The 17,032-nt window shown below is 30.4% G+C and overlaps 2 protein-coding genes across 11 annotated transcripts; one reads left to right on the top strand and one right to left on the bottom strand.

Moving 5' to 3' along the window:
• Nucleotides 1-1,647: 1,647 nt before the first annotated feature.
• LOC140880927 (uncharacterized protein At5g64816) lies at nt 1,648-14,068 on the bottom strand. Of its 10 annotated transcripts, none has more exons than XM_073285804.1 (5): nt 14,006-14,068; nt 12,302-12,364; nt 11,562-11,658; nt 4,119-4,192; nt 1,648-2,228 (listed from the first exon to the last, which is right to left on the bottom strand). In XM_073285804.1, exon 5 carries the CDS (start codon nt 2,135-2,137, stop codon nt 1,757-1,759), a length of 381 nt encoding a protein of 126 aa, XP_073141905.1. In that variant the 5' UTR covers nt 2,138-2,228; nt 4,119-4,192; nt 11,562-11,658; nt 12,302-12,364; nt 14,006-14,068; the 3' UTR covers nt 1,648-1,756. The 10 variants fall into 10 exon arrangements, with proteins under 10 accessions (XP_073141905.1, XP_073141909.1, XP_073141910.1 ...); XM_073285808.1 differs by lacking the exon at nt 14,006-14,068 and adding an exon at nt 11,190-11,251 and having other exon boundaries at nt 12,302-13,971; XM_073285809.1 differs by lacking the exon at nt 14,006-14,068 and adding an exon at nt 11,190-11,225 and having other exon boundaries at nt 12,302-13,971.
• On the top strand, nt 5,912-6,646 carry LOC140878295 (uncharacterized). The gene has a single exon (XM_073281895.1). The coding sequence runs from the start codon at nt 5,912-5,914 to the stop codon at nt 6,644-6,646; it is 735 nt and encodes a 244-aa protein (XP_073137996.1).
• Nucleotides 14,069-17,032: the final 2,964 nt, after the last annotated feature.

The raw sequence follows: 17,032 nt of genomic DNA, 5'->3' as shown, positions 1-17,032 counted from the left end.
GTAGAGGATTTAGGGGACGAGAATTTCAAAACAAACGAAGTTTAAGAGAACAAGAAAATCATTCCTAAAAATAAATTTCGATTTTATAAGAACATTTTAAAACCTTAAAAGGTTATTTGCTCATACCTTTGCTGTTTCTCTTCTTCGTTGCCGCTGCAATAGATTTATTCTTCGCTGGAGCTTTTGTCAGTTTATCCTTCACTGCCTTTTCCCTCATTTGTGCTACCGATTCGAAATCGAAAAGTTCTTGATGATTCTTCTCGCCTATGGTTGAATCAGAATTGTAGGGAGGGTTTCTTCATTAGGGATTGGGGTTTGATGCATGTGAATTGGGGGAGAAAGTGAGTAAGGGTTGAGCGTGTGGATGGAGTGAGAGGATGATTATATTTAATTAATTAAAACAATTAAAAATATGTTAAATATCATGGACAGGGAGTAAAAAAAAACAATTTTGTACTATCAGGGACTTTAAATAAAAAAAACTCTGACATGGGGAGGGAACACATATAAATGTTTCTGAGTGGGTATTTTCCCAAAATTTTCCCGATATGTGTAATCATTAAATTACGTGATACATATTCAATATTTACTTTTTTTTTTTAATATAAAATAGTGTCATTTATGTTCCAGGAATCATGATTAATTTAACTCTAATTGATTTTTTATTAACTCATGTATTATAACTTTTCAAATTTTTAACAGAAACCAAATAATATTTTCAAAAGTGCTTTTTTAGGTAATTTTCAAAAGTGTTTTAAATTAATTAAATTAATTTTTATTGAGTCCAAAATTTTCTAATTTAAAAGATAAATTATTGAATTGAAATTCTATACATTTATATATAATTAATTTGAAAAAGATGCATCTTAATAAAGTTTAGAATTTATTTGAAACTTTTATTATTCATGTATTGAATTTAAATTTTATAATTTTAAAGCTATTATTCTATTTATATTATATACTAGAGAAATTATGGCACAAAAACTAATAAAAAATAAAAAATATTTAAATTAAAATTAGATATAAATAGCATTCCTTCATTCTTAAAAATATTTTATTAGAATAAATAATGAATGTATTACCATTTAATACTTATACGTATTATATGAAAATAACATGTTGTCGAAAATATTTTTTGTAGGAAAGTAGAAAATATTTTTAATTATGGTAAATTGAGAAAAAAAATTAAATGAAAGAAATAAAAATCATGTTATGAAATTTTATTAATAAAATACAACAACATTTAATAGAGGTTTTATTGGGTGCATATGCTACAAAAATTAATAAGAGTAGTAAGGGATATATTAGTCTTTTAATGAATTTAAAAGATATGTTGGAGTGTGATTAACAAAATTTAAAGTGTAAATAACACTTTTTATATATATATATATATATATATTTAAATATAGAAAAAAAAAATGGTCAGTAGTTTGGATAGTTTTTCGCAGCATACACTGGTATGCGTTTGTATATTTGATGGATTAAAAATCACTGTTTTTTTAGAAAAAAAAAAAAAAAAAAAAGTAACAATTAGATTAATTCTCACTCATTTTCGCCCATTAATATAAAGCATGGATTCGAAACTATATATGTCACCAGCCCGAGAGGCAAGTGGATGCCATTCTGGAAAGAAGCAAAAATTCAAGATGCAAGAATACAAGAATAAAGGACAAAGGTTTATGATGAGATAAACATAATGACCATTTAGTCATATCTCCGATGAAAAGTCAAAAACATTCAAATGCATAAAGATACATCAAGAAGACCGTGGCGCGGATATCTTGAGGCATTCACTCTGACACCTTCGGAGGCAAACATCGTTCCAATTAGGCACTTGATGTTGGTTGATGCAGACAGTTCGAGCACAAGCATCGGAGCAAGCATCCAGTTCAGAAACTCCACATACCGTGACACAAGTATCAGGGATTGGATCCTTGGAGAATGCTCCAACTTTCTTCAACATTCTCTTTGACGTGCAAACTCTCTCACACACAAAAATGTCATCCACCGTCTTCTCCCTGCCTCTAACGCTTTTGATTCTCTGTTCGTCAGCATGTCTTGCCTTCATTCTAAATGCTTGACCCGCAATCAAGACGGGAACAGCTGCTCCAAGCAAGGACCACCACACCTCAACCATTCCTGCTAAACTAAGTCGGCCTTTCTTTGCTCCTTAATTCCCAATGAGGCTCTTGATTCAAAAGAAAGATTATTTCCAGCTCTACAAGTTCCTATCAAGATCAAAGAACATGGTATTTAAAAATGTATCATAACAGAATCATTCCCAAGAGAGAGTGAGAAAGGCAGAGGAGCTGAGACAGGATTCATCCTAGAAACCAGACAACACCAACAAGAAATATAAAATCAAACGAAGCATGCTGGCATATGGTAACATCTTGTACTCGTATTCTGATAAATTACTCGAAGAACAATTCCAAAACGGATAGTAACTGAACATATATAAAACAAAACAACAATAATAATAATAATAATAATAATAATAATAATAATATTATTATTTTAAAGTCCTATGTTTGTATTTGTTCTATTATATAATTATAATTATTAATATATAAAAGCAAATATATATTTAAGTACATAAATAATAATCTTATTAATACTTGCAAAAACGTCATTAAAAATAATCATACTTTCAATAAGTATTTATTTAAATTGCGTTATTCGAAACATGTCTGTTTGAGGAATTATTTTTAGTAAAACCATTAATTTTCTTTAGACTTTCCATAACCAGAAACATAGAATAAACACAACCCGCTATCTATCATATTTACACAACCCAAGAATATTTATACAACACACACGTAATAATTCAGATAATATGTAAAAATCATAAATTTTGTATTTCTTCTATTAATTAATTATATTACATAAAAGCACATATATATTCTCCTAATATTTTTTTTTTGAAATCGATCCAACAACAAACGTTGCGCAAAAACATTAAATCGAAAGAAAGATTGAAAACCATAAATCGAAATAAAGACAAATACGTAAGAAGATTTGATAACTCCCAAGAGAAATTTGGGTCTCGGCATTCAGAAAGATTGGGAACCCATAAATCGAAAGAAACAAGTAAATAATGAAATAGATGAAATGCTTCCTACATGCCGACTAGGGGTGGGATAGGGTTGGGACCGTCCCGTAACCCTCCTACCCAATTCCCGTCCTGATAAAAACTGGAAAATTATTTTTCTCCCGATCCCGTATCTGAAAAGTGTCGGGACCCGAATGTTCGGGATCCCGTTGGATCGGGAAGCGATATCCCGAATAAATATTTAAAAACACCTAGATTAATTTCTATTCTTATAAACTATAGAACAATCCAAAACAAAGACGACAGTTTATCAAGCCATTTCAAGTTTCAACATCAAATTTCTCAAAAAGAACAACCAGATTGAAGAATCTCTCCCACAAAATAAACACAAAAAGAACAACCAGATTGAAGAATCCCTCCCACAAAAGCACACAAAAAAAACAAGATTTTCAAGTCATTGGGTTGATCAGTAACTCACTAGTAGAAAGTGGAGTCACCTTAATAATTACTATCATATCAAAGTCATTGTATCATTAATGATTAAACCACGACATCAACGAGCTATTCTTCTACCATGAAACCATTTGAGCTTACACTTGAGGATGATGCATTTCTTCCACTAAATGCATCCATATTCACTAAATTAACAATAAAAGACATAATTAAGAAAAATAATAAAAAATTCAAATGCAAAAATTTTAACCCGACATTAATATTAAAAAGTTCATGCAGTTATTCTCCTTGAAATTTCTCAAAAAACAATGCAATTTCAAGAAGATTTTGACATTACACCACCGGATATCCCAAATCCAAAGGCATCTGCAAACCCAACTTAAAAGTCCAAATCTCAACTTAAGCACATGCCACATAGCAAATTAGCAATACATACGTTTCTAGAAAAATCCAAGGGCATGTACAGAATATGAGAAAATCAATTCCCAAAAACCTTAGTTAATTTCTGCAAACTTGATACTCATCCATCTTGACCAAAATATCATCAACAACTAATAAGCATAACAACGAAAAGCAACAATTTAAATCAGTCGAATGAATAAATGAGCCTCACCAAAATTGAGGAAGTGGCGAAACAGATAATCCTTGAGCTAGCAGCAGCCACAGTTAGTGTACGTATGAAGGACCCTTCAAACAGAAGGGTGAGTTAAAAATAAGCAAACAACACAATTTCATAGGCAAAATTGTTCAAACATTTCGCAAGCCAAATAAAAACATTCAACTTTATCGAATGAACAAAAATCAAGAAAACACAAATAATATCAAATCAAAATTCAAGAAAACACAAATAATATCAAATCCTTTTCGAACTCGATAAAGTTCAACACTACTAAAAGCAAGCAGTAATCGAAAGCACAACGCGGCAATGACAAAAACGAAAGATTTTTTTTCCAACTTACAGATTGAGGAATATCCAATTACTTCATAACGATGGAACTAAATCAAAAATATTTACTTTACCTACGCGACCTTTTGTAGCGGATTGAGATTTGAGAGAATGTAACAAGATTCCAATGACAATTTTGACATTCAATTGCGAGACTTAAAAAACAGAGAATAAATCTAAGAACCGAGAAGAAAGAGAGGGGCGGGTTTGAGAAGTGAGAGAAATCAGAAGTTGAAAACTTGAAACCCTACGATGGTTAATAAAAACTAGCAAGTGGGCACACTGTGAAATATAATGGATAAATAGATATATTGTTTGCATGTAATATATTTTAATTAATATAATATATAATATTAATAATAAAATATATAATATGAAATCATGGATAATATTTTTTAATTATGGGTAATCTATTATTTAGTATTTGATTGGAAAACAAAATTAAGGAAACATGTGGTATAAGTTTGGAGAAATGAGTGGAGAAGTTGGAACAGCCATACCAACATACCAAGCAAGTTTTAAATGACTCTCACGCTTAATAAAATATATAAAAAATTAAAATAGAAAATACAGAAAATATAGAAAAGATAATATTATTAATATAATCGGGTCAGGACGGGATTTTCATCGGGATGAAACTAATTACCCGATCCGTATCTCGATATTGATCGGAACGGAACAAATCGTGATAAATCGGGTCGAAAAATTTTCAAGACGAGAACGTGATTCGGGAAGGGTTGGGAATTCGGGCATATTTTCCAACTCTAGTTTATTTACTACTAGTATTCCATTCGTGCGATTCACGAATTATATCTCGAGTGTAATATGATTAAATTGGTTGATGGTGTGAAAAATTTTGACTATGCAATTAAAATGTAAACAACTTTAATATTACAATTACTAATAAGAATTACGTGGAAATTTTTTTAAAACTATAAAAGACAATCATTAAATAAAACATATGTCGTGTGTGTTGTAAGTGATGTTATTTTATACAATTAATTATTAAAAATTGTATGAATGAACATTTGAACAAATACTTGAAGCTAAATAGATTATATATCATACAATTGAAAAACAAGCAAATTATCTTATAAGTTCTAGAAAACTTCCTTAAAAACAACGTTTGCTTGAGACTCTTAGGATTGGTAAACCTAGACAAAGCAACATAGACTAAACAGTGGGATTCCTCAGAAAAAAGTCCTACATGAGACAATTATTGATTATGATTTTTGTTGATTGTCATTGCATATGATACAATCAAAGAATATTGTCGTTTTTGAAATTGAAAAGGAAGTCTTGGATCAAATGATGTCAAAGACATTCTCGGAATAAACACTTTGTGACCCGCATTACTTCCAATCAGAAGTTTTTCTTCTAAAACATGGTTTTCAAGCTTTGTCACTATCAATTTAGTGTCACTGCATAAACCAAGAGAATGATCTATGTTCCGCAACAACATGACCGGAGTTCCAACTTTTAAGTTCAACATGCGAATACAAACTTTAGGTTCTGATGAAAAATGTGCTAAAACAAAGCAAATTTCTAATTGGATTGCTGACATTGGAGATGGAAAAAACGGAGTGCAAAATGATGGTTATGCGACAATCGATATTCCTGGTGATCTTTTGCTGAAATATTGTAATGATCATATTGCATCGATAGTCGAGAGTACATTTTCATCATCAGACATTTCTATTGGTAATACTGCATATTTTCAGCAGAGAGCTATTTTGGCACCGACTCTTGATGTAGTTCAATCCATAAATGAATACATGATATCTCTTAATCATTTTGAGGGAAGATTGTATTTAAGTTCTGATACAGCATGCCACTCGGATAAAACCGTTGGTTTATTGCATGATGTCCATACCCCCAAATACTTGAATGGGATAAAATGTTCTGGAGTATCAAATCACGAGTTGAACTTAAAAGTTGGAACTACGGTTATGTTGTTGCGGAACATAAATCATTCTCTTGGTTTATGCAGTGACACTAGAATGATAGTGACAAAGCTCGAAAACTATGTTTTAGAAGAAAAAATTATGACTGGAAGTAATGTGGGTCACGAAGTGCTTATTCCAAGAATGTTTTTGACATCATCTGATCCAAAACTTCTTTTTCAATTTCAAAAACGACAATATCCTTTGATTGTAGCATATACAATGAAAATCAACAAAAGTCAAAGTCAATAATTTTCTCATTTAGGACTTTTTTCTGAGGAATCCCATGTTTAGTCATGGTCAGTTGTATGTTTCTTAAGGGTCTCAAAATCTTGATCTGTGATAGCAAAACCAAACAGAAAATTCGACAAAGGTTGTTTTTAAGGAAGTTTTCTAGAATTTATAAAATAGTTTGTTTGTTTTTCAATTGTATAATATATAATCTATTTAGCTAATTTAAATTTCAAGTATTTGTTCAAATGTTCATTTATATAATTTTTAATAATTAATTGTATAAAATAACATCACTTACAACGCACGCGACATATGTTTTATTTAAAGATTGCCTTTTATAGTTTTTTAAAAAAAATTCACGTAATCATTGTAAAATTAAAATTGTTTACATTTTAATTTCATAATCAAAATTTTTCACACCATCCTTTCAAAAAATCATACCACACTCGAGATATAATTCGTGCATCGCACGGGTGGAATACTAGTAGTAAATAAACTAGAGTTGGAAAATTTGCCCGAATTCCCAACCCTTCCCAAATCTCGTTCTCGTCTTGAAAATTTTCCGACCCAAAAAATTTTCCGACCCAATTTATCACGATTTGTTCCGTCCCGACCAATATCGAGATACGGGTCGGATAATTAGTTTCATCCCGATGAAAATCCCATCATGACCTGATTATATTAATAATATTATCTTTTCTATATTTTCTATTTTATTTTTTCTATTTTATTAAGCGTGAGAGTCATTTAAAAACTGTTTGGTATATTGATATGGTTGTTCCAACTTCTCCGCCCATTTCTCCAAACTAATACCACATGTTTCCTCAATTTTGTTTTTCAATCAAATACTAAATAATAGATACTCATAATTAAAAAATATTTATCCATAATTACATGATTTCATATTATATATTTTATTATTAATATTACATGATTTCACAGTGTGCCCACTTGCTAGTTTTTATTAACCACCGTAGGGTTTCAAGCTTTCAACTTCTGATTTCTCACACTTCTCAAGCTCGCCCCTCTCTTTCTTCTCGGTTCTTAGATTTCTTCTCGGTTTTTTAGTCTCGCAATTGAATGTCAAAATTGTCATTGACTCATTGGAATTTTGTTTCATTCTCTCAAATCTCAATCACTACAAAAGGGCGCGTAGGTAAAGTAAATATTTTTGATTTAGTTCCATCGTTATCAAGTAATTGGATATTCCTCAATCTGTAAGTTGGAAAAAAAAAATTGATATTATTTGTGTTTTCTTGAATTTTGTTCATTCGATGAAGTTGAATGTTTTTATTTGGCTTGCGAAATGTTTGAACAATTATGTCTATGAAATTGTGTTGTTTGCTTGATTTTAAACTCATTGTTCTGTTTGAAGGGTCCTTCATACAAACACTAACTGTGGATGCTGCTAGCTCAAGGATTATCTGTTTCGTCACTTCCTCAATTCTGGTGAGACTCTTTTTATTCATTCGACTGGTTTAAATTGTTGTTTTTCATTGTTATGCTTATTAGTTGATGATATTTTGGTCAAGGTGGATGAGTATCAAATTTGCTGAAATTAACTAAGGTTTTTGGAAATTGATTTTCTCATATTCTGTACATGCCCTTGGATTTTTTTAGAAACGTATGTATTGTTAATTTGCTATGTGGCATGTGCTTAAGTTGAGATTTGGGCTTTTAAGTTGGGTTTTCAGATGCCTTTGGATTTGGGATATTCGACGGTGTACTGTCAAAATCTTCTTGAAATTGCATTGTTTTTTGAGAAATTTCAAGGAAAATAACTGCATGAACTTTTTAATATTAATGTCGGGTTAAAATTTTTGCATTTGGTTTTTTTTTATTATTTCTCATAATTATGTCATTTATTGTTAATTTAGTGAACATGGATGCATTTACCGGAAGTAATGCATCATTCTCAAGTGTAAGCTCAAATGGTTTCATGGTGGAAGAATAGCTCGTTGATGTCGTGGTTTAATCATTAATGATACAATGACTTGATATGATGGTAATTATTAAGGTGACTCCACTTTCAACTAGTGAGTTACTAATCAACCCAATGACCTGAAAATCTTGTTTTTTTTGTGTGCTTTTTTTGTGGAAGAGATTCTTCAATCTGGTTGTTCTATTTGAGAAATTTGATGTTGAAACTTGAAATGGCTTGATCAACTGTCGTCTTTGTTTTGGATTGTTCTATAGTTTATAAGAATAGAAATTAATCAAGTTGTTTTTAAATATTTATTCGGGATATCGCTTTCCGACCCAACAGGATCCCGAACATTCGGATCCCAAAACTTTTCAGGTGCGGGATCGGGGGATCGGAAGAAAAATAATTTTCCAATTTTTATCGGGACGAAAATTGGGTAGGAGGGTTACGGGACGGAATAATAATTTTTTAAAATTACCTCTTTTTTTAATCTATGTCGACTGCGGAATAATAATTTTTTTTCTACTTGAACCTTATAATCTTATATCCAAGTACATCTTAAATATTTCAGTAAAATCCAAAACTATTGATAAGATGGTGAGCAGATCCGAAATCCAACCAAAATCTAACCAAAGCACGGAAGCAATAGCTATACCTTTTTTTCTTTAGTTGGTTGTCGAAGAAGCATTGCAAAAAAGTAGACGAATAAAATCTTGAAACAAATATTTGCAAGTCTACACGAAGCCAACAGAGCACATACTACATCACAACACAAATCCAAAGGCAAAACCACACAGAAAGTTGTATTTTTAGTTTAAGTTATAAATTGATGGAAGTATTTTGTCAATATTTAAATATCCCAAACATAAATCACATCAACACACCAAAGTTATAAATATAAGCCCCTTATATTTAACAATATACTACTACATAGTTTTGTGTAATTGCTTCATGAAGTAAATCTATATAATCTAATATATATGTTTAGTTATTCAGATAAATTCAATTGACGAGATTTTAAAAATTTGTCCTCACATTATCGTAATTACAATTAATTTCTAATACTAATTTGAATATAGTGTACTATACATGACTCAAAACAGTCGAACAAAGAATATATTAATTTGAATATAGCCTAATATACACGCTTTAAAACAGTAAAACAAAGAAAAGAAAAAACATCCAATCAAGCGACAGTTGCATATGAAGACAACCCTAATCAAAATCAAGTGGTTCGAAAATTGCCAACCATCTCTCTGCATGAGTACGTAAGAATACAAACCTAAACCGGAGGATGAAGATGTACGTATCAATATATATATATTATTAATTGCCGATCCACTTTTACATAACGTTTTGTTTGCTCATGCCTCATGTCATAAACTAAAAATTAATTTTTAAATATCAATCAAATATATATTTTCTAACTATTATTCCATTCACATTTAAATCACAACTTAGAATTACTACACAGAAACATGACTTTGACCTTACAATTAACATCATAAATCAAATTGGATATCAAATAATTGTTTTAGTTTTAGTGATGAACTTATTAAATTATGAATTGACACAAGTTATTTTGGAAAACAGAACATTATGTGGAAAAGATATATTTTGGTTCCTTTTTAGGCTTTAATTTCTGATACATTTTATATAACCTATGTGAAGAAGAGGGACAAAGAAAAAAATCTCAAAGACTGATAACATAAAATACAAAAGAAGAAGAAAGACCGACTCCGACAGTGTTCGCGCAACCCCAAAAAGCAGTACAACAATTTAATAGAAAGATAGTTGCAAACTTTTAAGCGCATATGAACACAACCTTAATCAAAATCAAATGGTTCACATATTGTCAACAATTTCTCTGCATGAAATTACATCAGAACACAAACTTTAACTGGAGGACGAAGATATATCTATCTATATCATTAATTATTGATCCATTTTTCATTGAATGTTTGGGCTGCTCATATAATAAAACTAAAAATTTAAAAAATTTAACTTCATAAGCTTATATTTGTGAAGAATAGAACAGTGGAAGCACATCTGTTTTTTTTAAACAAATTTTGCAGATTCTATCCTTTAAAATTTCCCTTTCCATGTGTCAGCAAGGAAATTTGAACTAAACTCCCACCTAATTTACTTTGATTTATTTGCAGTAAACAAACATGTGTTCCGGGTAAAAAAGGGCATATGACTTTAACTATGGAGGAATGACAATAAGTTGTTAACAAATGAAAACGACGCAAAGTTCGACGTTTTTTACTTTCCAAATGTCAACTGCTACTACTGCTAAGAGCTAGTTCTGCTGCTATCTAAATAAAGCTCATAAATATGGCATATTTTCCTGTGTAGTACAGAATTGATTTATCATCGCTTGCTCAAACAAACGGAGGGGTTAAGGCTATTAACATCACCAAAGCGAACATGAATGCACGATAACCAAAAAGAAAATAAGATGACATAATTCTAAATAAAACTACCTGGTCAAAGTCAAAAGCAAAGGCAAGAAGATATCACAACACAACCAACACAATTAAGCCTTGATCACTGTGGTTTATGGAATTTCCCAGTCCCAAAAACAGGTAACACAGCACAGAAGAATCGAAACCAAATGAATTGTAAGCTACTAACCAATCTTCTGAGAAGAAGCTGGGAAATTCAAAACATCTATGTACAGACGGAGCCGTTAACCACTTGTGAACAAAGCAGAACACAGATGTAAGAACATTTAGACAAACAAAAACGAAGATGTAAAAACAAAAAAACAAATCTATGTACAACATGCGAAACATCTATGTGCAGCATCTTCTCTGTAAGCGTTTGGTATCTTTTCAGCAAACAAAAACTCAGATCTGATACCAAAACGCAGATCTATGTACAGCATGTGAAAAGAAACAAAAAGAAGAAAGCGACTCAACAAAAATTCAAATCTAAAAAAAAAAACGCAGATCTATGTACAACATGTGAAAACAAACAAAAAAGAAGAAGGCAACTAGAACAAACCCGGACGGAATCTTGCAGCTCGAATGAGAATCGAGCAAGACGCAAAACAGAGCGCAGAAGAGAATGATGTTGAGCACCTGATTCTTACGGTAAACACCTGTCGACAAAGAAAAACGCATAAAAACATAGATACATTCTGTAGCATGTGTACAAGCAAAAACGAGAGAAGAGAAAAGGGGTAAGAACTGAATCCCTCAACCACTCTTCTTTCTGTGTGTGTGTGTTTGTTCTTTGTTCGGTTGTATAGAAGAAAGAAAGTAAGTGTGTTTTTTTTAACCTGGAACCGGCAAGAAACGGGCCCTTTTCAACTTATTCTCGTTTTAATAATAATTATTCTCGTTTTAATAATAACTAGTAATGGGGAATTGATGTGGGGTGATTATCTAGAAATTTGCAGCACATGGTATAATATTATTCATCTAAAACGTATTTATATATAATAGCTTTTGAAGTTTTTATAATAGCAAGAATATGAGGAAAAAAAACACTAAAAAGCAACTGAGTGTCAAAATGAATTAGCATTCACAAAAAGATAATTATTTAATATCTATGTAACATTGTTAAAAGTAGGTTGTGTAATGTGCGATTAGACCAGAAGAAAATAAAATTTTGTTTTAACATGTGGAAATTTAATTTTGTAAAGACATTTTACAACCTTCATCGAAAAGCCATATGAATCAGTAAACCCACAGGCAACATATCCCCGATATATCCAAAAAACAACAAGGACAATGATTTACCAGAGTAAGACTCTCAAGTAAAACCAATAAATTTACATTCGTCGCCAATAGATCTTAAAACCTCTGTGAAAAAAAAAGAAGAAGAATGGAAGAACAAACAAACAATTTAGCCAACGTTTAGAAAACAAAACATTTAAACAAAACAAAACGCAAATTTAAGAACATATATGACGTTGCACAGTATGTGGAAGGAAGCAAACAAGAGGGAAAATAAAAACTCAGAAGATCGAACTTGTACCAAGTGGAAGCAAACAAGAGGGAAAAAACGCCAAGAACCTATCACATGCACGAATTTCTCCAGTTTAAACAACCCCAAAAAGCAGTAAAATGTTTGGCAGTCAGTAACGCTAAAAAATAAAAGAGAATCAACAACCACCACATCACAAGTGAGTGCAACAGAGCACGCAATAGAATTTAGGCAACACGTGTAAAGAGAAAATGGAACAAAGAAAGTGAATGTAGCTACTCAAAGCTTTCCAATCCCTTTCAGAAGGGACAACTTGCATAACGATCAAAAGGCTAATAAATTGTGAACAACTGAAACGGTGAAACCTAATATGCAGAACAATTTCATTCCAAAAAACATTATTATATATATATTCTTGTATAGTATGTGTAATATACTTACTTTGTTAATAGTTAGTAAAGTGCAAACACGAGTACAAATCTTGAAAAGATGACAAAAAACAAAACAGACGTGCTTCAATCTGAGAAAATGATGTATCCACTGTTTTACATTGCTTAGATGTAATGAAAGAACACTTCCATATTTAACATTACCTACAAAACCCATTAAGAATTCACTAAAACCAACCAATTTATACGAAAGCATATTGAGGATCAATAAATGCATGAAAACACCACGCCTCTGCATTTCAAAGAGGATACTACTTAAAATAACTCCATTGTAACTACTATTTAATACATGCAGATCTACACGGCTCCAACCTAGACTTAGATCCTATCTCACTACTTCCCTTATTTTCTTCACCTGCTAATGGGTCATTCATACATTTTTCAACATACAGCATTTTCATGTTAACCGACGAAATAAAAAAAAACCACACCAAAGTACATAGCTCAAAGATATTTTTCTCGCAGTATCATACCCCCGAGAAATTTAGTGTTAGATTTTAAAAAATTTGCAAGTTCCAGCCCCAAAAGTGACAATTTTTTTCACTAAAAGAAAAATACTTTTTAAACTTTCAATTAATTAATTTAATTAAAAGACATTGAAATCTAAACACATGTTTTGGGACGATTAAGAAAACTATTTTTCAATTCAATCCTATGGACATGGGAAAATAAGCATGAATAGACTGGCTAGATTCTAGCGAGTTACGCAAAAAAAAAAAAAAAAGAAGAAGAAGAAGCCGCCACTAACAACAACAGATCTGCAACAGTAGTCAACAAATAATTTGTAAAACGCACATCTAACTACAACAGAAGGCAGCAAAGAAACAGCAAGTCAAGAAATCAGATAATCTAAACAACAACATTCGCACATCTAACTGCAACAGTAGCCAACCAAAAATTTGGAAATCGCACATCTAACTACAACAGAAGGAAGAAAAAAATTTGGAAAAGCAGAAAAAAAAAGAAGAAACCACCACGAACAACAGCAGATCTACACGGCACAAAGGAGACCGACGACTGTTAACACAAAAAAAAAAAAAAAAAAAAAAAAAAAAAAAAAGAACCCACCACGAGCGACACCAGATACGGTATATTTAGGAGGTAGAAGGGTAGTGAAACGATTGAAATCTATCCAATTTAAAAAATAAAAGATTGGATATATAATTTATTAGTATTTTATTTAAAAAAAACATTAAAAAAATTAATAAATTTTAAGAATCAAATTTTTTTAATGTTTGGGTGTAAGATCTTGGGTCGACCCAAAGCAATCTTGGGTCGACCATTAATAAACATTAAAAAAAAGTTTAATAAATTATAAAAATCAAATTTTTTTAATGTTTGGGTCGACCTAAGTAAGATCTTGGGTCGACCCTTACTTAGGTCGACCCAAAGCAATCTTGGGTCGACCTGCTTGGGGTCGACCCAAGATTGCTCATGCTTGGATCGACTCAATTTGTGCTGCGGAAAGATGTTTTCGCCGCGCGCTGTGGAAAACTGTTTTCGAACATATTTTATTAAATTTAGGATGCGATACATAAGGCACTATGCTGATTATCAATTTCATAATACATTTTTTTGTAACACATTTATTCGTATTTTTAACATTTCTATTTGTAAAAAAAATTAGGCAGTTAAATAATTTTTCGTTGCTAATTTTACGATTTTGATCAAAATTTACATAATTTTGACATATAATCGTATATGTTGCAACATATTGATTAACTAATTTCACAAGTTTGTTCTATAATCGTACACATTTTAACATATGAATTCATTAATTTCACAAGTTTGACCGATAATTACATAATTTTGACATGTAATTACTCAATTGTGTTTAATTTTTATTGGCAATTGTACATTTTTTAACAATTTATCCACTAATTTCACGAGTATGTTTTATATTCGTACATATTAACGTATGAAACCGCAAATTTCACGTGCATATTTTTATCCAATAATGTTGACTGATAATCGTACTTGTTTTAACATATGAATCCACTAATTTTACATGTATGTTCTATAATCGTACATGTTTTAGCACATGAATCCGATAATTTCACAAGTATTTTGACCTATAATCGTACATGTTTTAACATATGAACCCACTAATTTTACATGTATGTTCTAGAATCGTACATGTTTTAGCACATGAATCCGATAATTTCACAAGTATTTTGACCTATAATCGTACATGTTTTAACATATGAATTCACTAATTTCACAAATATGTATCATCGTACATGTTTTAACATATGAATCCGTTAATGTCACAAATATATTATATAATCATACATGTTTTAATATATGAATCCAATTATTTCACAAACTATAACATTATATATATATATAAATATATATATATATATATATTCATTATTTTCAAGATTATGTTGTATGATTATAAATATTGTAACATATTAATGGATCAATTTCACGATTATGTTATATGATTATACATATTGTAACATATCATCAACTGATTCACGAATCACGATTATGTTATATGATTATACATATTGTAACATATCATCAACTGATTTCACGATTATGTTATATAATTGTACATATTTTAATATAAAAATCAACTGATTTCACGGTTATGTTATATGATTATACATATAAGAATCGACTGATTTCACGGTCATTGATAATTGTACATGTTTTAACAATATATCCAATAATGTCACTAGTATGTTCTATAATCGTATATGTTTTCACGGGTCGACCCATGCTTGGGTTTATGGTCTACCCAAGTCAACCCATGCTTGGTTGACCCAAGTATTTTCTTGGGCAAATACTTGGGTCAACCCAAGCTTGGGTTTATGGTTGACCCAAACAACTCATGCTTAGGTTGACCCAAGCATATGATTGTGCTTGGTCGACTCAAGCACCATGAATGTTTGGGTCGACCAAGCATTTTTTCAAGTTTGGGTCGACCAACTTTGTTGTCTTTGTTAGTCGACCCAAGTTTTTTTTAGTTTATTAATTTGTTTTGAAAAAAGTGTACGGGCAGTTAACTCATTTTTTCTTAAAAAAAGTCAAGATCCTTATTTTTTAAATAATACCCAAGAGAGTCCCTTTTTTTAACCAACCCCCAGATACAGTAGCCAACAAAGAATGTGTAAATTAAATAAAGTTATATAGTTAGCAGTAAGCCGTGGATAGAAACTAATGGAGAAAAGGGTAAAGAATTTTTAAATCTATTAATACTTTCTGTAAAATTATAGTTGTGTTGAGAATATATTATTTTATTATTGTTGATATTGAATGTTGAATATTGAGTTGTAAAATATTGAAAATTAGTGTGTTATGATGTAGATGATGATATATTAATTTTTGGACTAATCTCAAATGTGGATCTATAAATAGGTCTTCATTTGTGATGAAAAATATAATTGAGTTGAGAGAAAAATATTGTGAAGCATAGAGTTTGATATATTTTGAGTTTTGGAGTTTTTACTTTTTATCATAAATTTTTATTTTTTCACAACACGTTATCAGCACGATCGCTCGAAAGTTATCTATAATTTCCGACGCTCCAAAATACAAGAAGAAGGAAAAATATTCAACAAGTTAGAATTTTTATTTTACTGTTTATATATTTTTATTATGTATATATTAATATATAATTTTATTTTATTATATAAAAGGTTGTCTATGAAACCGACCTTATAATAACGTGATATGATATATATTTATTATATATATACTGACTATATTAATATATAATTTCATGTTATTATATAAAAGGTTGTCTATGACACCGACCTTATAATAACGTGATATGATATATATTTATTGTATATATACTAACTGTATTAATATATAATTTCATGTTATTATATAAAAGTTTGTCTATGACACTGACCTTATAATAACGTGATATGATATATATTATTGTATATTTATATACTAATCATATTCATATAATCTCATATTATTATATAAAAGGTTGTATATGACACCGACCTTATAATAATGTGATATGATATACATAATTATTTAATTATGATTATCATTATATGCATTGCATCATTATCACGAATTTTTATTCAACACATACTCGATTTTTTTCTTTACCCCAAGGGTCACAAA

This window comes from Henckelia pumila, chromosome 2 (genome assembly GCF_033568475.1).
Source record: "Henckelia pumila isolate YLH828 chromosome 2, ASM3356847v2, whole genome shotgun sequence".
Classification (NCBI taxonomy): Eukaryota; Viridiplantae; Streptophyta; class Magnoliopsida; order Lamiales; family Gesneriaceae; genus Henckelia; species Henckelia pumila.
Note: the sequence above shows the minus strand (reverse complement) of the source record. Positions and strands in the feature narration are given on the sequence as shown.